Genomic DNA, 23,248 nt, shown 5'->3' with positions numbered 1-23,248 from the left:
CTTCTTTATTTAGCTCCAACTGATGTTCTTTTCCATTTAAGACGTCCTGAACGGATTGCAGTAGGTGGAACAGGAAGACTTTGACGTCGACTGTAGAGCTAAAAAAAAGTGTCATCAGAAATCCACTAAAAATTCAAAGGTTTGCACGGTACCTCGGACTGGTACGTCGGTAGACGACAAATCTCTTCTTTTGGTGCTCTAACGGTTCTGTCTTCGACTTCTGCAACAGATAGATTTCTTGGAACTCACTAAGAAAGGGTCAAAGACAACATGCCACGAGATTGACGACTCTGGGATCTGTCCATGAAGAAATTGGTAGATTGTAGGTGTAGATCACGAATATAAGCGGGATCACGCTTAATTCCTCTTAACTGTCCTGAGAAACGGCGTGTAGAACCACGAACTTCCAAGTGGGAATTTTTCTCCGAGCTACCTCAGAACACCCCACCCCTGTACATGCGGCGGTTCAGCCTATTCATTAGTTTTGCTTGAATAGGCTGGTGAGAGAACTTCATCGATTTTCAGTCGGTCGCTGACGCAGTGCGTATACAGGGATGGCGCGTTCTGAAGTGCCTCGTTGGGAAATTCGACCCTAGAAGCCATTTCGCATGCCACTTTTACAGGATGATCAGTGTGGTTCGAGCGTCGTCACGGTCATACACGTGATCTGCATCCCTAGCCGTATCTTTTCGTGGAGAGATCCCAAATCCACCAATTTCATGGTAAACTGCCTTAAACAACGCCACTGATCAAGACCCAGATGACCGCAACGCATCCGTTGGGCACAGACAAGTCAGTGGTTCTTTGTATCTCTGCTGCCTCCTCAATTCTAAACACCGTTCGCTTTTCCACCGCCCGATATTGGACGTAAATTCCGAAGCACTCGACGTCTAGGTCCAGATCAGCAACAAAATCGCATGTCTAACTAGAAATATGCGTACCTGGCTCCAATTCTCGAAGGATCGGTGATGGCTCAAAATTTATCCGTGAGAGTATGGTTGACCTTGAATGTCGCTCACGATTCGGAGATGGTGTGCGTTCTTGCAATTGTCTAGTACTAGCATCTCTTAAAAGGAAACAAATTAAACAAAACAATACGCAAAGGATAAAAAAAAACAAAAACAAACAAACATATTTCTGCACTATGTAATACAAGAATTTGAATAGATTACTTTAAAATACTTATTCTTGAACAAAAATTCCCCGAAAAAAAAGATATTAGTTATCAATCAAGTGTGTTAGTGAAAATAATTGAAGTCTGGTCCAGTAAGTTATTGTTTCCAAATGTATGGTTTATCATATGTATCCAGTTGATAAGAAAGCCTTGTCAGGGTTTTTGGAGAAGTTCAAAACCTTCCGTTCTTGATCGATACCGACGATATATCATGTTGCAGTGGGTGGAACATTCTCCAAAACTTCTTCGCAAAAGGTTAGCCGGAAAGCCTTCTTTAACATTGAAGACGATGCCAATTACACAAGACCAGTTTCTAGCCGTCATCTTCTATAAACGGCGTCGCAGCAGTGGAGCGACGACAACAGTCCGCAACACAACACCCTGGTACTTCCGCCATCAGCACTGTCCATCGCTGGTTCGCTCTCTCTGCAAAAGGTGACACGATCTTCGAGGCAAGCTCCAGTCGTGACGACCTCACACTGTGGAAGACTCGGGAATTCTCCCACACGCTGCAGCGGAGGGACACTCGACCACTGCTGTCGTTTACTCCACTCAGCTCCAGAAACTCGCTGTTCGAGAAAAACGGCGGGATTAGCGACAAATATCGTCGTGATCGATCTGACCTATTTATTAGAATTAATGTTCAAAATTGTGTTTGTGCTGCAGATTTGCTCATCATCAGGATTCTGTAAAACGCGTTCGGTGCCGATAAGAGTCGTGGCTTAGAAGAAGGCAAGTGCAACCTTTTCCAAGGGCATCAGATGCATTCCTTCGTATATATAGTCGATGCGAGTAGGGCAAATCCGTTAGATGGTAACTTTCACGGCCTCTTCTTTGCTCTGCGTCTTGTTCGTCAGAAGTGCGCGTATTTTTATGTCTGTTTCACATTATGTGCATCGCTAATTCTAGTTTAGGTACAGTTATTCCTTAGATAACTCACGATAATCCCAGCTGAATCGCTTTGAAGCAATCATTCACGTAACTGTACTAGCTCTTCCTTAGATCGCTGACGTTGAACTTATGGTTTCAACTTTCTTCGTGCCTTGTATTTGCAATTATTTTTCAGCATATATAAAGGTTTAATTATCTAAACTTGAGTTCTCCTCTCGTTGCTCAAGCTGTGTGGTAACCAGTTTGGTTTGGGAGAGAACCTAACGAGTAAAAGAGGCTCCGCCAAAGATGAGCTACGGTGTACTTTCTTCATGATAACACAAGAGCTCATACAGCTAAGAATAAGCGACAAAATTCCTTGGAGCTAAGCTATGGTGCACAGTATTTTATTCCCCCTATTCTTCTAACACATCCCTCTGATTATCGTTTGTTCCGCCCCTTTGAAGGCAGCATATCACGAACTTGGTGTGATGAGTGAATCTGGAAGAAAAGCCAGAAAAAGTTGTAGATTGCCGGATCCGAGTGGTTACGCTTCCTTATCGTCGCAATAAACGGCGTGGAAGACGCCGTTTTTTTCACGAAGATTTCTGTTGTAGCGCGCCACTTTTGCGCACACGCCGCATCCTAGAGCTATCGGTTGAAGGTCAGCGATGACTTCTCACCAGCCCATTCAGGTGAAACTAGTGAGTAGGGTGCTGAGGGGACCGACCGTGCACACATAAGAGCGTTCTAGCGTACCACGTAGGAAATAAAGGGGTTCCTGCGCTGCTTCTTGGAGCGACTACCGAGGATTCCGCAATCTGGAATTCCATCTCCGTAGTGGGATCAGAACGGTATTAAGCACGGCGCAGTTCCGTGAATGGTTGCGCTTAAAGCGGCGCGGTGGAGCGCAGCGGTTAGGATCGACTAAGCATCCTTGCTACCACTGTTCATTTCTGCGATTCGCAATGGTCTCACCTCGATTCCAACCGCTATCTCCACAACGCCGCCTCGAGCGCAACCGCTGCACCGTGGTTCATGTCGTTTTGGCCCAACTATAACTTTTCTCACGGATTCCCTCACCACCTCAGATTCGTGGTATGTTTTCCTGCCCAACAAAACTTTTACCAAGTTTGATGACATTAATTAGGCGTGGCTGACTTCTTGGACTTCCAGTCTCTCCAGTTCTAGGAAAAGGAGGCCGCTGACCTGCTCATTGAGAGGAACACGGTAGTGACTAACAAAGACGATATGATTGTTTGTTTTCCACTGTTTGCTTAGTAAAAAAATAAAAAAGGCAAGATTACAAAATTGTCAACGCTTTCTTACCAATCTAATCTGAAGGTAGCAGTTTAAGTGATAGTATACGCCATGGTGTCATACTTGATGAGTAGAAAAAATCAAATAATAAAAATTAGAAATTTAAGTCGTTGAAGTGCATTTTTGGCCTTGGTCTGCTGAATAAAAATGTTTGATAATAAATAAAGAATGATACGAAAGGTGAAAATGATATGAGAGTGGAAAATATTATTTTTTCTTTTGATATCTTGTCAGGGAATTAATATTGCAGGTGAGAGAACAGAAGTAGTTGGTGGACCTAAAGGAGAAATTGAAGAAGTCTCGAAATCTGCAATATAACGCTAAAGTTTACGTGGAGAGTTCGATCGAACTGTTACTTATGTCCTACGATTCAATCGATGACGTAGTGGTGGCGAAGGTGAACATCCTGAATGAGAGGCAGCGGTCAATCCGCAATTTTCATATGTTAGCAGCAGTTTTCATATGTTAGCAGCAATTTTATTATTATTACGTATATATTCGTATTATTTCTATGTATTATTAAGCTGTACTAGAGTAAATGTGTATAAGTGTCAACAAATTTAGGCACTCATCGATATTTTTCCGTTACCGTACCGCGAAGAAATGTGGAGCAACTGATCCTGAATTCAATTGGGTAACTCGTTTGTCCCAGTCAACTCAAATGCTTCTGCCATTCTTGAAACTTATTATTGTATATTGTAAAATCTCGTTATTGTAGAATCTATCTGCTCTCTGCTTTCTACTATTTTACCTTCTTTTTCCAAAACTAATTTGTTCTCTGTCAATTTAAAGGCAACCTGAATAAAATGATTTTGCTACACAAATATCCCATAAAAATACTGTTATTTCTGCAAGTCCTCTCTTCCTGAAAATTCGGCATTGTGAACTGGTTTTTTTATTTTGTTGTGGCATTGTGGTTATAGTGAATTATTGGTGACCTGACATTTCCTACAGAAATCTTAAAGTCTGTAGCGTTTAACGATTACGTAGAGTTCGATAAATTTTTGTTATTGCTATTATTTATTGTTTACTCATCCGATCGATGAACTGCTGTTCCTTTTTTTCTCTTTACGCGAGAAAAAATCCTTTGTTACGTCTCTACGCATGTATTTAGGTAAAAAAAAAGATAGGAACTCTATGGTGAAGTATGGCAAGGTCATTTCTTCTAACATTATGTTTCTCATCTCAATTTTTGAAACAGGAGCCATGACTTACCTCAAATATTTGATAAAAGTCATTCTTGAAGCGCGAGACTTTTCTCGAAAAAGTTTTCTAGAGAAACAAGCGCTCACAGAACAGACAGATAATCCGAGGAAGAATACTGAAAATAGGCTTAGTCATATATTTGCTCACCCAACGCGCTTAGCCTTGAGGGTTTTTCAGATTTGTCTGGATTTCAATCCGGATTAAATTAGATATCTCGTCTAAAACAACAAGAAATAATTCAACATTCTTGGAACGAGGAAGTGATACTAGTGACATTGAAGCAACTGTTCGTTTGGGTGTCTTACAGGCGGCATACCACAAAACTGACTATATAGTTAGGGGCGTAGATTACAAATATGAGCATGACAACGGCGAAAACGGCGTGAGAAACGGCCGTTCTGTGCTTTTTTCCTTACGAGTCATCATATAACGCCACCTCGGTGTATGTGTCGGTTCCATCAGCAGCCTATGCATTGGCTATACTTGAACAGGCCGTTTGTGAAACCGCATATCGTTCACTTGCTCGCGAACGCAGCGCGTGTGCAAATGAGGCGCGTTCTAACTCCACCCATGGACACGCGTGCCTCGTCGGAAAAAACGTACAAAAGCCAATCATTACGATTAAGAAGAATTGAGCGTCGTCACGCTCGTACTCATAAACTACACCACTAACCCGATCGTCTCCTGTGGGGATCCAAACATCGTCAATTTCATGACATGTTTTCCGAGGCATAATACAGCTTAGATAAATATGGCTAGGAATCTGTTCACAGCGATTCGCGCAAACGCAACAAGTGACCAGACATAACAAACTAGCGCAAACAAAAACTTCGGAAAAAATCTGCTTTATTTGCATTGTTTTATGTTTATTTTGTTGTGAGCATCTTTTGAGACACACACACACACTTCATTACGGAGTTACGGAATTACGGGATGTCATATAGAAATCAAAAGAAATTAAGAGGCGAGAAATTAGCTTGTATTTTGTGCAGCTGATGAACTAGAGGAAACGGAAACGTAAAAAAAATTAGAGTAAAAAAACTGAGCCCACCGATGAAAGCTCCATTAAGAACAAAGAATCCTACCAACATCAGCTTACTTGAGCTAAGTATCGTCTGATAACGAAACGAAATCTCGGACTGTTTAGACTAAAGTAGATTTTCTTGAAGATGAAATGGTTAATTTAAAGTAAACCACCACCTTATTCGTTGGACTCCCACATCCTGTCTCGTCGACGCCGCAATTATCGATCGAATCACAAAGTAGGGAATTTGAAAGGCATGTCGCAGGAGAACAGTCTGTAAGGCATTGCCCATGTTCGACTGTCTTTGAATCTTGGCATGTTGAAACGTCGTTTTTAATTGATTTTCTTGAACTGTAGCGGAGATTGGTATTGATCCTCGTTTATTAAACAACAGTTAACGTTTCGGCGTTATCGCCTTCGTCAGAGTTTGGAAAAAATCAAAGCCATCAGTGATTTATCCTCTCAAGCGCATCATCACCTTACAGAAAACATTCAAACGATAGGCAAACTAAAACAGCAACACATCAGCTAATGCTTATTTTATTTATTAGATCTGGTTACGCAACAGGCCACCACATACTACAGCTATAAGTCACGAGGGTTTTTTTTATAGGGACCTCACGGCCCGCCCCGTAAATCGAAACCCGCGTAGGCCTTGATAAGGGGATAGTTCGTTTGTGATTGCAATGCACTCATCCTTCCTGTTCATTTTTGGACCTTTGGCGAAGATCAAAAATGCCTCAAGTATTCTGCGCGCTGTGATCTCGGACTCGTAGGACAGTATGCTAACTTCTACCTCTACTTCGGAATTTGAATGGCATATTCTACGGTGTGCTCCGAGTGGGGTGGATTAGAAGATTTTGCGAGTCAATCTTGACCCTAATACAATAATAATATAAATAATATGAATCTAAGCTCTCCACCCCACTCGGATCACACCGTAGAATATGTCATTCGAACTCGGAAGTAGAGGTAGAAGTTGGTATACTATATATTGCGCAACCAGATCTAGTAAATGAGGTAAGAACTAGCTGATGTGTTGCTGTTTTAGTTTACCTGTCGTTTGAATGTTTCTGTAAAGTAATGAGGCGCTTGAGAGGATAAATCACTAATGGCTTTGATTTTTTCCAGGCTCTGACGAAGGCGATAACGCCGAAACGTTACCTGTTGTTTAACAAAAGAAGATCAATACCATTCTTCGCTACAGCTCAAGAAAACCAAGTAAAAAGTCCGCAAGGTGAAATCATTCCAAAAAATAGAGTTCTTCCCGAAGAAATTCCTTGTTTATTTCGCAAGGATTTTTCCATCAAATTCCATCAAGCCTCGTTGTCATACAGTTACTACAGTCACTCTGTTCTAAGGATTGGTTTTGATTCTGAGAACGAATAAACAAGCAAAAAAGTGGATTTTTCAGGGAGTTTTTTTATATTGTGTTGAGACGCTAAAAAATGAGCTTACTCTGTGATACTCCAAAATCACAAGGATTTCCGCATCGAAATGTGTGCTGATCACATTCGGCCACAGCAGAAACCACTACCACTGCTCGGAAACTCAAACTCAATGGCATTTCCACAGTTATTGGACTGGAGAAGAGCCGATAAGTCTGTAGTATTGTAGATATTATATACTGCCAAACAAGTACTGTGCTACCACTCCAAGATTCAACATGCATCTATTAAAAAACGTTTTAAGATTCGTTTTCTTCTTAGAATAAAAGTTATTTATTTTTGTCGAGACATATAGTTGCGTCAAAACGACATGAAGCACGAACAGTTGCGCAAGCGGCCGCCCTTGAAGCAGTGGAGCGTAGGCATGGGATCGTGCGAGGATCCTCACGACCGCAACCCATCTCTGCAGTTCGCCATGGTATCACCACGATTCCAACCGCTATTTTCACCGCACTGCTTCACTGCTTCAGCAGTCTACGCAACTGTCCGTGTTTCATGTCGTTTTGACCCAGCTATGTGTCTGCCCTGACGACGGTCACACGTCCGGATACGCAGCCTTCGACGCTCTTTGCTTGACACAAACGCAGACACAGACGCAGAGAGACGGACACATATACACATATACATACATACATTTTTTTCTCATATACATACTTACATATACACATACATACATACATTTTTTCCTCTGCCCTGCCACAGTCGAACTGTAAGCGTGACTGTGAGCACAATCACAGTGCCGGTCTTTACATTTGAAATGTTCGACTTTCAATGAACCTCGGCATAGCTGAATGTAGTATCGAGTTTGATAAGCTGTACACGAGGTTGTTAAATAATTTTATTGGCTAACGTTTCGACAAAATTGCTTTCTTCAGAGCATGAAATAGGCAATTCAATCTACAATTTAAACGACCAACCTCTCCACAACTAAACTGATAAACTCCACGCCTACTTTCAATCACCAATTTAGCGACTACACTGAATGCTCACCTTAGATCGGAGACGCCTAGCATGGACCGATGACTGATCGATCACGAGGGCGAATGGTTCGAATGTCACATTTGGATCGGAAGAACCATTCGAGATATGGCGCGACTTCCCGCGTTATTGACAGACATTCGTCTTTGCGGTTCATTTTAGGGTTTCTGGCTTGGATCCAAAATACCTCCAGCGATTTTCGAGCTAACGTTTTAGATTCGTGCGCTAAGATTTGGACCCTAATTTCAAAATCGGCTCAGTCCTGTTTTTGTGTTCTATGGGCAGCTAAAGGTGTCCGTTCTCCTAACCTATTCTTGCCGTTCACGTGCTCTTTAATGCGGACAAACAGCGGTCGTGCCGTTTCACCGACATACTCGTCGCTACAGTTCGTGCAAGAAATCTGATAGATTACCCCGGATCTCAAGCAGTCTCCTGGTCTACCTGCGGGATAAATAAATACAGTTCAGTGTTGCACAGATGGTATCGTATAAACGATTCCGAACTAGCTGACATTTCAAATTGTTCGGTGGTATTTCAACGACCGAAACGGAGCTATCGGATTTTTATATTTGCTGATCTCATACAGTTTCTAGATTTCCCCTGGTCTATGCTGCGGTCTATGCTGAAGGCAGGTGTAGCGTAGTCGGTAAGAGGTTCAGCTGTCTACACGATTGATCGGAGGTTCGAATACGCCCTAGTGCTCACCTAGGCTTTCATCCCTCCGGGGTCGATAATTTTGTACCGGACTTGTCTAGGAGAATAAAAACACTGACTTGACACATCGGCGAGCTTGCGCAAGTCATTGTATGGGCCAGTTACACGTTCGTAAGCCACAAACGAACCTGAATTGAAGTGAACGGTGTGGCGCATCCCAAGCGGGTTGATTAACGCCGGACACTTTATTCTCATCCTATTATTCTGTATTATTGTGAGGTCACCGAACTTTTTGGAATCTTTTGGAGGATTTCGGAGCTGTTACCGCGTTGCGCTATCAATGATACAAAATGATAAACATGAAATGATAAACGGAAATGAAATGACGCAGTTTCGTCGGAACTTTTCGCTCTGTCGCACACACACACACACACACACACACACACACACACACACACACACACACACACACACACACACACACACACACACACACACACACACACACACACACACACACACACACACACACACACACACACACACACACACACACACACACACACACACACGCACACACACACACACACACACACACACACACACACACACACACACACACACACACACACACACACAACCCCACCACCCCCCCCACACACCGCCACACACACACACACACACACACACGCACACGTACACACGCACGCACGCGCGCACACACACACACACACACACACACACACACACACACAGACTGTGAACGAATCAAGTCGAAGAGTCGAATGGACACATGATAAAATTTAGTTTCTATATTTTCGAAATCAATAATTGAAGGTAGCGTACCTTTGGATCTCGATTAGCGATGAATACGCGTTGCTCGTCACGAATCACAAGATCTCTGGAACTGAGCGGTCTACGAAGTGAAATAGACGACGACGTGGTAACTGATACTGAAGTTGACATTTGATCAATGGAATTTAATTGGGTTCTTTCTAGAATCACTAGTTTTCTTTGGATACTTGGATACATTGATGTCCTGTCTTCGCTGGACTTACGTCCACTATTAGGCGGTTTTTTCGGATACAATTAGAAAATTCTATGGCGATCTTGATTTGCAACCACTTGGCTATCTAATATAGCTTTTTTATTTATTCGCTACTGGCTACATCGTACAATCGTCCGAGTTAAACGACTAGAAAATCACTCCAAAAATTCATAGAACTTTTTGTTATTGTGTATAACCTCACTTTTTCACTTAACAGTGGATTTTTGAGCGAAAAAATCATCTTGTCATCTAGAAAATTCTATTTTTGTTTTGAAGGTTGGCATAAACATATTTTATAATGTTACGATCAGTTGTTTATTGAGATAACCATACGGTATTAATGTTTGTAATTCGATCAATTCAAAGATATTGTTCATTTGTTTCCTTGTATTTTATTTTTATTGTTGTTTATCGTCCTCTAGTCTTGTTTTTCAGTTCTAGATTTTGTAGTCGTGTTGTTCGTCTTGCCATTTGTTTTTTTTCCGTTCTTTACTTGGTTTTCTCATTAAAACTATCAATGAAAAAAAGCAATTATTATTGCTGGCAGCAAGAAATGTAAAATTGGTTGATTAGTCCCGCTGCTACTTCAAATGGCCGACTGTAAAAGATTATAATGTTCTTTTCTAGAAAATTCTATTTTTGTTTTGAAGCTTGGCATAAACATATTTTATAATGTTACGATCAGCTGTTAGTTGAGATAACCTTTACTTTTCTCACAATTTTCCGAAATCTTTCCAGCATAACTATCGCGAATTTAAATTCCAGAAAATCTTTTTGCTTCAAATCAATGAAATAGTTTGTCTTCGACATTTCTATATGCATATCAAGGAATATCATATATCATACACGTTGAGAGGATTAACAAAGGAATTGTGCAACAATTTCGCGAAATAATTGACATAATAACAATTTTGGGTGAGTTTGACCGATTAGTTAAGTAATGTAATATCTGTCGATTCAGTCAAAGACTATTTTTCCTTTTGTTGAGAAAATCCAGATCATAAAGTGAAAAATAAGTTTCTTTGAATAATGTAGACCATACCCAAGAGATCTGTTCCAGTAGAACTCCGAATAGTAAACGTACAAGGTGGAGATGACAACGGTAACCCTCGGTAGTGATCGGAAGTGAAAACAAGTGCCGTCTCGACGATCAACGACCTTAACAGGAAAGATTTAAGGTACAGAAGCCATTATCTTAGAAACAAAATAACTAATTTCACAAAATTTCCCTTATTCAGGTTTACTCCCCCGAGAAAAAATATTTCCCCGGCTGACCTCAAAGAAAATCTGCGAAATAACTTCGAGGTTTCTCGTGAATCAGCTGACTGATCTATCTAATCCGCTGTTTACCGGGAAAGTATTAGAGACAAGTGATCGCCTTAACAGTAATGATAGGGTCAGCTTATCAGATAATCAGAAGATGATGATTCTGCTTACGTCTATGATCCGGCTTACTACGAGGAAAACGCTATTGCTGAAACACCTGCCTTCGTTACGTAGACGAGCACAGTATTATAAATTTAAAAAAGAGCTCGGATATCCGGGTTGGTAATCTCTGTATTTTTCCTCAGATGAGGAGGAAACAAAATCCTAAAGGAATTGATTATTGATCTACAAAGATTAGAAAAATTGTTTTAATCAAATACATGAGGCGGTGATTTCAATGTCTCCAGCATATTAGTTTTAAGAAAATTTCAAAACTATGTATCTGCGCTTTTTTTTGGATTTCTCTTTCAAAGGTAAAACTGTATAGACCCCAAGAAAAAACCTTTTCATTGTTTTTGTGGCTTCGTGAAATTAAATACACAATGCTTCAGTCCAATTTTTGTTTTTTTCTGTTTGTATTTTTCTTTCTTTGTATTTTTCGTCTTTTCTGACTACCTCTAGCTCACCAAAACTCCTCCCTATACCTTTTTTCTGCAGAAAAACTTAAGAAGTTAGTAAATGTGTATAAATGAAATAAGCAAACAAATATATATCTTATTCGAAAACAGACTCATTAAAAGACTGAGTTGTTGCAAAGAAAATAAGTTCTCGAATAACAATAATAGTAATAATAATAATAGTAATAATAATAATAATAATAATAATAATAATAATAATAATAATAATAATAATAATAATAATAATAATAATAGTAATAATAATAATAATAATAATAATAATAATAATAATAATAATAATAATAATAATAATAATAATAATAATAATAATAATAATAATAATAATAATAATAATAATAATAATAATAATAATAATAATAATAATAATAATAATAATAATAATAATAATAATAATAATAATAATAATAATAATAATAATAATAATAATAATAATAATAATAATAATAATAATAATGTTTTCCCTCTTGAAGGCGATGCGTACATGTAAAATAAGCAACTTATGGAAATTTTGCCATGGAAAATTTTCCTCGCTTGTTCAAAAAATCGTTACGAAAGGAAACAGGAGAAGATTGGAGGATTTTATAGCTATGGATGGTTTTTGTGTTATGCCCCTTGCAAATGAGACCCCATTTGATGCCATCAATTACAGAAGTTTCGTAAAAACCTCCTTAATTCACGGACGAAGATTGTTTTGCAAACGAAAATCGATCAGGACTTTCTAATGAAAGAGAATCGACAAGGACATCGCTTCAATGTCAGAAAAGTGCGGGAAACTGAACGAGGTCCCTAGGATATTCGCCTAAGAGGTAATGAGATTCAAGCACCAAGTTAAGCATATTTTGTTGTCTGTAGTAAGCAGGAAATCTCAAAATTTTCGGAGCAAAAAGATTTTTTCTCCGGAGTCGTTTTGAAATTTCCCGCAAACTTGCACGACTTGCATATTTCTCTCAACACGAATCTTTGTTTAGGTAAGTAATATCTTGTTTTTTTTTCATTACAAAGGTTCTTAAATGCATTTGGGTTTATTCCGAGGTCCCTAAGTTTAACCATAGCGGAGATTTTCTCGTCAGCGCGACTATTTCCTCGCATTTAAGGTAGGCTTTAACTGTGTGGAGGACGACCAGCAACTTCTCCAGTGTACCACTAAACAGAGATTCTCAGTTAACAACGAGTTATTAGGGCATATGTCAGATTTTATTAGATAATTCAAATTAAACTAAACAAATTTTCAATTCCTTTCTGTGTCACTTCATTTTTCTTTTGTCATCAAAATTCAGTCTTTTTCAAAAAAAAAAAACAATCTTCTAGAATTTGCTGGGAGTTCCATAAAAGTTCCAGTATTAATATTTTTTCAAAAAATTACGGATCCTTGAAGGAAATTAAACGTTAGAGAGAAGCCATTAGAAATCGTCGCAAGTTTCTCAGCCATCTGCAAATAATTTATAGTTGACTAGTTGTTAGTATTACTATTATTAACTAGTTAGTTATTAATTAATCGATGGGCGAGTATGGTATAGCGTAGTCGGTATGAGGTTTCGCTGTGATTGCACGATCGATCGATGGTTTGAAACCGCCCTACAGCTAACCAAGCCTTTCATCCCTCCAGAGTCGATAGATTGGTGTCAGACTTGTCTGTGAGAATAAAAACGCTGACTTGACACCTCGGCTAACCCCTGCAATTCCTTGTACAGGTCAGTTACGCATCCATGAAACTCAAACGATTTTAAATTGATGTGAAAGCGAGGCCGGGTCCCATGTGGATAGATTATTGATTGATGAGGTATCGCCAAACACCATACCTATATCCTTTAACTCTCCTATACTTAAGACAGTTAATAAGGAGTTGGAAACGTATTTAAAAGATCATACAACTTTTATCTTGACTTTCAGAGTTCAAAATATCCGAGATAGATAGATCTCTTTAGTTCGAATCGATTGATTTCCATGTCAATAAGATTTAGAAATCATTTTGTATAATTTTATACATACTATACGTTCTTCCATGTGTAGTTATAGAGCTATTTGAAAGAATGTACAATGTAGACAAAGAATCTGGAAAATTCTCTTTTCACTTCTTGTCGTGTAAGCAAAAGATTGCATAGCTAGATGAGAAATAGCTAGCTATACACCCTAATACTCATAGATTAATCAGTCAAAGTACTAGGCAAGTCAACAAATTTACTAAGTATTTATTAGTAAAGTCAAGATTTTGAACAGCTCGTCGCCGAGCATAGAATAAACCGTTAATTATCCGAGCAGTTTGAGAAGGAAACCGAAATTGAGCGGAACAACTTCTCAAAGGAAAAAAAGTAGAGAATAATTGCCGTTCCCAGACGAACCTTTCATGAGGGCAAACAACGTCGTTCTCAGCCAACGAAGAGAAAAAATAAAAAATCAGCAACATATGCATCTCCACCAGCATCTGTCACTTGCAGAATTGCACTTCGACCGAGGATTCAGTGTCGGAAGAGGAACGAGCTTAGGCAATCATCGAGCCCAAATAGCCGTTTACGCATGTTTTCGATTACCAACAAGTGCTGTGGCGAGCAATTCTGAAGGATAAACTCGAAATCGAAGTAGTAAACAAGATAAACAAATAGAGAACTAAGTATAAGTTTACTGTGGCTATGTTTTCTGCAATTACGGACATAACACAGATTGAGTTGTTCGCATTTGATTTAGAAAAGGTATGGAAATGCATAAAATGTGGGAAAGACCTAAAGAGGGAAGATACATTTTACCGGACGGTAGAAATTTGAGGTTTTATTAAGGAAGTTTTTTTTTCGTTGGAAAATTCAAGCAGCCGCGCCATTACACATATTTTCCGAATTAATTTAGTAATTCAATGATTAGTGACTAACCGTAACTTTTGTTAGGATGAGTAAAGCTAAAAGAAAACAGATGCGTTTATTTTTTTTCATATGTTGGCTAAAATTGTGAAGTAATCAGTGTGGTGGTGCTATTTCATTTCAATTTCATATTACTATGAATCTCAAACTCTAATTTCCAAAAAAAGGAGAAGGATCAATATTTGATTTTCTGCAGTATTTCTTCCAGAATGCACACTTTCAGTTCCTGAGATTATTGTCAGCTGATCTTCTTGCGCTAGTTCCGCTTTTATACGTCTTAGAGACTTCAAATAATTTATTTAAAAAGTTTGTGGCTTTTTTGTCTGTCTCCTATTTCGCTGGGATTTATTTAACTAATGTACTGCTATTTTTTAAACAAATGTATTTTATTTTCTCTTAAAAAGCGAAGAATTCGAGAATTTCCTGAGGAACTTCATAAATTACGAATATATCATTAATTCCGACCGTCTGGGGATGGCAACACGTGGAACACCGTCGCTGTACTTCGTTTTTGTTAGCAATGATAAACTCTAGCAATTAAAGTTTTATTTCTAATGCTTGTGGTGCCAATTCGACATCCATCTTCCTTGGAGTCCACAGTGCGCATCGAGGATAAAATTGCCATTGTCAATGTTATTGGTCGCTGAGGATGTTGTGCCCACATATAGTGGTCCAAAAACCTCACCGATGGTGACAGAGGAAGTCACTTGTGGTCCACTAAGAAGAATATCACGCAGCTACCAACGCTGGGCGCGTGTAGCGCAGTAGGTAAGCGGTTCTGCTATGACTACACGATCGATCGATGGTTCGAAACTGGCCCAGTGATAGCCAATCCTTTCATCGCTTAGGGGTCGATAAATTGGCACTGGACCTTTCTGTGGGGATTAAAATATTGACTTGATTCATCGGCCAGCCTACACGAGCCACTGTATAGCCCAGTTACACGTTAATAAGTCCCAGACGATTCTGAATTGAAGTGAACGTGGTGGCGCATCCCAAGCGGATTGATTAACGCTGGACACCTTGTCCTTTGTCATTATCCTTTATTTTAATATTTATAAGAATGACACTGTAAAATTACAAATTATGCCCTCTGCTTCTATGGGTGTCTTGAAATAAACAAGAAATTTCATCAAATCACAAATAATTTATTTTCTTTCGTTTAGGTTAACATAGAACAGCCGATGAACTCATTTGGTAGTTGCTTATTGTTATTTTGCAGAACTTTCTCTGGAGATCTTTGAGATTGCATACGTTCGAGTGTTTTCCCGTGTTATCCTTCTGCAAGTTGTAAACAGAATTTCAAGGATTGAAATCAGATTTGAAAGACTATCATCACTCAATTAGCTGTCATCATCTTAGTTTGAGCGTCAGCAAAGCTTATTTAAAGGAAGTGAAGAATGTTTCGTCAGCCATACCAGGAATTTGCTTCATGAAGTCACTAAGCAAAACACGATGAGCAACAGCTGAAAGAAAATAGCAGTGAAATGAATTTGCTCAGCGAATCATTTCGTGAAATGGTGCTGTGGTTCGAGATCCACTGCAGAGAGTAACGAAGACATTTGTTGTTACCACACATCACCTGATGTTTATGCTTGAAGAATGCTTTACTTGAATGAGTAAATGATCGTAGCCCCGATCCGGGATTCCATCGGAACACTTTTCTAGTCTAAATGAGGAAGAAAAGGAGGAAAAAAAGGAGGAAAAGAGGAAGGGACTTTGAGTGAATGAACTTCATATCTTTGAAAAAGTGCAAACTGTTGAGAAGTATCACTCTTGTTCGGTATTCAGCGTTCATTTCGTGCCATGTGGTTGCTGGACCACGAACAGCGACCGATCGTTTATTGCTTCAAACTTGGGTAATTAAACAAAATCAAGTTATTCAAACAAAAAAGAGGTATTACCTACAATTATATGGTCGTGTGAATAACGGGCAAAGTGAAACAAAACAGCAATTGAGCGAATCGACCAAGCTGAGCGAATTGTGACAAGGACAAAGATGCGCAGCTGTTTTAACAGCTTAACAAATCACTGATTAAACCAAAATAACAATCTGGGTTCTTGTCGATAGTCCAGTTTAGCAACAGCCAAGATTGTTAACAAACTTTATTACGGCTAACGTTTCGGCGTCGTCGCCTTCGTCAGAACCTGGAAAGTCAGATCTTTTGTGATATATCCTCTCAAATGCCTCATCCAGAATAAGTCATCATTCTCTAAGATGAAAAAATCGAAACCAAAAGAGTCCAAAACGTTGTGCTTACCTAGGTAGTCGCGTTGCCATGATATTAGCGGACCTCCGCGTGATAAAATCGCCCCGCTAATATAATAAAAAAGATCCGTTTAAAATAGGGTGAGAAAAAGAAACTATGGAGAAGCGCAGCGCCAGAACCAAACTGGAGGAGTACTGTCGTGCAAAAGCTTAGATGACGAGTTCTCTGACCTTTTTTAAAGCCTTTTTCCATGGATGCACCACGAGATAACTCCTACAGAAGTGTTCAAATCGACAACATTACATTTCCTGTGCATTCTCCATTCTTACTGAAAGTTACAAATTACTAAAGTTCATGAGGTCTCATCAGCGAAAAGTACTTTGTAGAGGGATAAAGATCGGTTTTTTCTTTGTCTATTGCAAAAAAGCAACGCAACTTATAAGAGCAACTTATAAAAGTTTTAGGTTCACATTCACACTGTACTCACATTTATGCGCTTTTGAATCCGAAAATTGAATTGTTATAAAAATTTTGAGCTTAATTCCACGATGTGCTGACATTTTACCCACGTTTTTGCCAGCTACATATGTACATATGATGAGCACATTATTTCCATTATTGCTGCGTCTCTTACTATTTCGTGTTACTGGCACTGAATACCTATAATGAACTGATTAAGCAACTTTGAGGAAGTGCTCGTTAACTCGTTGATGAGACGATCGTGACCGTTAGAACACCAAAGTTTCGTGGTGAATGGAATTCTCATGTGTAGTATATTCGCATCACGATTTTTTTTACTTCATTAGCCTCGTAGGCTGCAATAACCACAATAATCTAATGTTTTAGCTAGTTTGTCGTCTTCTATTGCCCAAAAGTATCCCATCATATGCCATAGCCGGGTCAGAACGACCTGAAGCTCGGTCCAGTCCTGTACACGACTACGCTAGAACCGGAGCCGTTGCATAGGCAACTGCATCAAGTTCCAGGTAGTTTTGACCCGATTATAGCTGCCCTCTAGCTCTCATCGAACGTCAGCTCACCGCTCACCTCCGGCAAACCGTCACGACAAACTGTTTCAAAGGCAACAATTCAGAAGAACACTCGATTCTGCTGGGTCTGTGCTGATGAGCGACGTTTGTTGTCATTGAGATTCTCGTTGTTGCTCGTTGTCATGGGGAATTTTACGGGTTGCTATTCATAAATACTCGTAACTTAATAAATTAGTTTTCTATCTAGAAACATGGACTACATTAGAAAACAGCAAGAATTTGTCAACGACTATGTTTGAAGTGGACAAAATCCGGAACCTTTTGTTTTGCTCGAGTTGCAAAAGATGTACACATGTGCTTATTTATCGGCTATAAGCGTGAGTCAATATGTCTAAATTTATAGGAGAAACTGTAAATTGTTATGTCGTCTGGACATCCTGAAACGTAGGATTAGCTGTCAAAACAGTTGCTCATCTTTGGGTGTTGAGGACAGCGATGTAACGGATCATACCGGATCATTCGAGCGCAAGTTGATCATGGAAGGGGATCAATCGCTAAGCCTTCAGCTACAAAGCAATTTTTCACTTACTTATCAGTGGAAGTTTCTTTAAAGGTATCACCCCACGAATCTGAGGTGGTGATTCCTTCCATTTCTTCCTAATTGCCGTAAAAAACTGCCCGGAAGATACGGCTTCGTTTCGGCGTTTTGGCTATTTTCTAATTTTCTCCAAGGGGTTCGATTGGAGCGCGCCAGCCTTGTGCAATGCCGCATCTTCCGGTCAGTTTTTTAAGGCAATTAGGAAGAAATGGACGGAATCACCCCCCTCTCCGTAGTCTCCCATCCCGTATACGAATACTCCACCCGAAATCTGCACCACCTCAGATTCGTGGGGTGATGCCTTTAAGGTACAGGATTTATTCGAAGAAGTTAAATTATTTAAATTATTCCTTAAAACTTCAAAGAGAACAACTCAAAGTGATAGGCAATTAGGCCTTCAACAATCAATGTCAATCCGCAGAAAAAAGAGGAAGGTGCCGAGGAATAAAAATAATTTTCAATTTTATTTTGAGGTAATTTTTGAGTAATTGTTGCTGGAACAAATTAATAAATTAATAGCAAAATAGGATAGGTATTTCTTTACAGTCTTGTCAACACTAGATTAAGTTTGAAATGATGACAGACCTTTTTTCAAAAAATCCATACATCCCTCCATAAAACTTTAGCAAGCGAAGAAATCGTCACAGCGATATTTTCCCTGAATTTCATCACTAAGCCGTGTTCGTAGCTGTCAACAGTTCGCTGGAACAAACAATTTTAAATTTTAAATTTAATTTTAAAAACTGCTTTGACCTTTCATAATATAAACAGCGAGGGCAAACCCAAATTTTTCAAAATTGTTTTCTTAATATTTCTACTTGATAAGCTAAGATTTATGGGTCATTTCGATTCACAACACTTTAAAAGCACTCTTTTTTTCTCTTTAAAAAACCTTTTAAGTGATCGAAAAACAAGTTGCTAGAAGTAAACATCTCTGCAATTATGTTAAAAAAAATTTTGTCTAAGAAATTCTCTGAGCGGAATCCTTTTATTATTTTAAATGATATAGAACGAGATATAGACTAATATGACCAAATATTCCCATTACGTTTGGATCATTCTGATGGTTTCCTTGAGATTTGCACCGACCAAGCCAGTTGGGTGTTGGGTGTTGACCAAGTGGTAGAGCGGAATTCTTTAGCTTATTTAAATAGAATATTTTTTCAGGAGAAGAAATCTATTGTTTGCGAATTGACGTACTGCTCTCTGCTGTATCAATTCCCAAATAGTTCTTGGTCCCTTAACCCCATAAAATTTGTTAGTGCAAACAATTCTCTCAACTCAACTATATCTGCTGTGTTATGGAGATTATGTTCCGTGTTCGAGAAAAAATATTAGAAAATCTCTATTGAATCATATATGTGTACACATAAATCTGCGTCATAGTAGTCATACTAATCACTTGCTTATCCGCTAACGTCTACTTACTGTATGTAGTTTGTTTGGAAAACTATTTTCGTCCACCTTCAATATCCTCTCATCCTGGGAAATCTGATCTGATCCTGAAAATCCTGTGACAAATTTCATCGCTCTATTGGTAGCTGTGGTTGTGGTTAGTTCTCGAATGTTGTTTACTTGTTTACACTGTGTCAAAAACAACCACGTAATCGCTTGCGGTTCTCGAAAGTTCTGCATTTTTGAGATGTTGGATGAGTCATCCGGAAGTGCGGGGGCGATCTACGTACTACGCATCGTGGACCGGTTTATATGTGTTATGTGGGTGTGGTGGAGTGTGTGAGTAGATTTTATGAGTTTTCTTTTGTGTGTCAAATTTACTGTCAACGACTGAGTCATCTGAAAAAAAATGCAATCGTTGCAAACATTTTTGCATTTCGACAAAAAAAGATGTCGCGCTGCAAAGAATGTGACATGAGAGTAAATGTCTAATAAAAAAATGAGAAATAAATAAAAACAAAGCAAAAAACAAGCAGATACCCAGTCGCATAACTAATACTTCCGACCATAAAGTAATTGATTAGGTATGATCCAAAAAAGAGATTAGTTTGGAATTCTTGGAATATTTTCCTAATAATTCACCAGATATCATCGAAGAATTCTTCTTTGGACTATTCACTTTCCGGATAGTCCACTTTGTATCAAAAATATTTCGAATTAAATTATTGGTTTATTTAATTAATTAATTTTATTTATTCATTTATTTATTTAATTTTATCTAGAAAGGATTTGAATCGCAGTATTTGGCTTTAATTATTTACTTTCATACTAATTAATTACTTTCTTAGCCTTTTCATTTTCAACACGAAAGAAATTAGTGACCAGCCGGTGCTTCACGCATTTCTGGACATAAGAACTTGTGACTACTACGGAAGCAAATTAATCGATTTGTGAGCGCTATCGTTTGATTTCAATTAGAACTCCTAAAATATGGGGCTAAACCATGTTTTGAAAAAAAAAATGTTGTAGCTATTAGCAATGTTGAATCATAGACAATTAAACCCTAGTGATTTTTAAAGTAAAAGGATTCTTTCAAGATTAAAACGATAGTTGAATATTTTGAAATACTAGCAATTGCAAACATTTCAAAACCTCTCGAAGTCACAGTTCCGAATCCCATTCGAGATATTAAAAAATCGAGATAATTCGAGATATTAAAAACTGAGCTAAAGTATCATGTTCGGACGTCAGAAGCAAATGACTTTGGTGGCTACAACAATTATTTTTTTATAAAATCTACAAAAAAAACTGTTCGCAGTGGAATCCTTCTGTTTATAACTTTTCTTGCTGAACAAATTTTTCAGTTTTCTGCGGCCGAGGCAACAATTTTCGCTGTTTCTCGTTAGTTAATGTGATTTTTGAAATCTTATGAACTATTAATGATTGATGTTTGTTTTCTGACAATGCAGCGTTTCATCGAGCAGAACATGACCTGTAATCTGCTTAATTTTTTTCATAATGTGTCCCAACTAAGGTCAGTTTTGAACGTATAAAGATCCAAACTTTCTATACACGTTTGCAAAGACTTATCTATTTCAACTATTTATTTTTTTCTAGATTTATTTATTTTGCTGAGATTTATCGAAGAATTTTTGCAATATAAAATAGATTGTCTTTTTTCAGTATGAAAAAAACTCTTGAAAGATGCTATTAGACTGAGTTATGAGTAACTTTTGTTTTGTTTTTTGTACATTTATTTGTCAACAACATAAAAAATAAAAAAAAATTGGCTCTGTCGTAATATATTTTGCCTTTCTCTTAACTCTCTCGTTGTTTGACAAGGATTTTCTGATTTCAAAATATCGTCATCGAAGTTTGAGGGGCGACCATGCTTGCTCCTCTTTAGCTCGTCTTTCAGGATCACATCTTCAGGTCGGAATTTGAACTCGAACCAATTTCTAACCGTCCGGTCGGCTCTATTATTCCTTCGCCATACAAATTTTTTGAGCTGTACCCGCAGCACCACTACTACCATGTTCAAACTCCCAGAGCATCACATGGCGACGACGTATTTTTTGGTTCTCCATTTTCAAGTGATTAAAAAAATTAAACGGAACGCGCGCGTCACCAGACTGCCGTCGAAAGACTAACCGAAGTTCTGTCTGAGTAGCGATAGCAAAAATCCCTGGTTGGGGTAACCCATTGCATGCGTAAACAATAACAACAAGTACCATGTTGCTGGATGGAAGTAATTTATGATTCAATCATATAGCATTGGGAAATTCTGTTCCATTAAAATTTTCAGGTGGAGCACATCCAGCTCCTGCTAAACCTTTTGGAACGAATTCCTCAACGCTTCGATGTTGCCATGGGGTTTTCCACAGACTTTTGAATCCATCACACTCCAGACTGCGTAATCTAGCGGATTTATTTCAGGAGAACAAGCGACCACTACTTAGGCCCGTTAACTTTCATCACCAATTTTTTCTTGGCGATGTGATGCATTGATGGCTGAGAAACTCTCATTTCACGCGATATTTGGCGGACAGAACGTTCCGAGTTTCTTGATTTCTTTGATAGCACTTGAAGTGACTACGGATTGATGTCTACCTCGTTAAGGACGAACACCTTCGTTTTCCGAGTCTTTGTAGCGTTGAATGGTTCGATATAGTAATATAGTAAGCAGTATCACCACCTCCAGACGTTGCGGAATCGAGCTTGCCGGAGTGCCCTCCCTGTGAAGTTTAATGATGGGACAACGATGACTTTAGGACTTATTCATGCCCAAAATAAGCGAATACTTTGTGAAACTCAATTGAATCCGATGACAAAAAACAAGAAAAACGCAAAAAATATGGAGTCATCAGTTCCCAATCTGAATATGAATCCGGCCCTCCCCACGCTATATTTCGGCAATTTTGACGCACTCTGTGTAATCTCGCGGAAGATAGGCAAATAAAACACGTAAAAAAAGAAAAACCAATAAAACACAGTTGCGAAGTTCTAGATTGAACCCAATTCTTGTTTAGTTGTAGGTTTTATTTTGTTTCTTTTTTTTTGTCTCCAGTTACTCTAGATTTACGTTTGTTATTTTTGTTCATGGAAGCAAACCGTAAACAAGAAGGTAGATCTGACGGCTGGTCGCAAATCAGTAAAAGTATCACAAACAATTGGAAATTGATTGCAATAATTTCTGTTCATGAATAGGAATGACGTTCAAACGGATGCTTTCTTTTACGAGCAATGGACCAACCAAACTGCTTTTACTCGTTTAGGATCAATAAATAACATATGGGATAAAAAAATTTACAGGCAACAACAATAAGTGAAAAGAGAAGTTTCGGTAGTTGTTATTTATACGATAGAGTAAATCGGGTAATAATTTTAGTTGTTTATTATTTAATTATTGTTTATTTATTATTTAATTACTTTAGTACTGATCATATTAGAAGCAATTACCTAATGGTGCATTCCACAAAAAAAAAATCCCTGCCAGCATAGCGGTTCTCTATTATAGCATTGTGCTTTCAGAATGTTGTCCAGGTTATCCATAGGATCGATATGTCGTTCCTATGGATTGT

At 38.5% G+C, this 23,248-nt stretch overlaps 1 protein-coding gene across 2 annotated transcripts; it reads right to left on the bottom strand.

The window, feature by feature from the left end:
- Positions 1-5: 5 nt before the first annotated feature.
- RB195_013468 (uncharacterized protein) lies at positions 6-21,901 on the bottom strand (the record flags this gene model as incomplete). 2 transcript variants are annotated; one of them, XM_064203294.1, is made up of 6 exons in its annotated part: positions 6-98; positions 153-220; positions 7,053-7,197; positions 9,521-9,627; positions 10,765-10,880; positions 21,819-21,901. In XM_064203294.1, 6 exons carry the CDS (start codon positions 21,899-21,901, stop codon positions 6-8), a joined length of 612 nt encoding a protein of 203 aa, XP_064059175.1. The 2 variants fall into 2 exon arrangements, with proteins under 2 accessions (XP_064059175.1, XP_064059176.1); XM_064203295.1 differs by lacking the exon at positions 21,819-21,901 and adding an exon at positions 11,766-12,109.
- Positions 21,902-23,248: the final 1,347 nt, after the last annotated feature.

Source organism: Necator americanus, chromosome V, assembly GCF_031761385.1.
Source record: "Necator americanus strain Aroian chromosome V, whole genome shotgun sequence".
Taxonomy (NCBI): Eukaryota; Metazoa; Nematoda; class Chromadorea; order Rhabditida; family Ancylostomatidae; genus Necator; species Necator americanus.
Note: the sequence above shows the minus strand (reverse complement) of the source record. Positions and strands in the feature narration are given on the sequence as shown.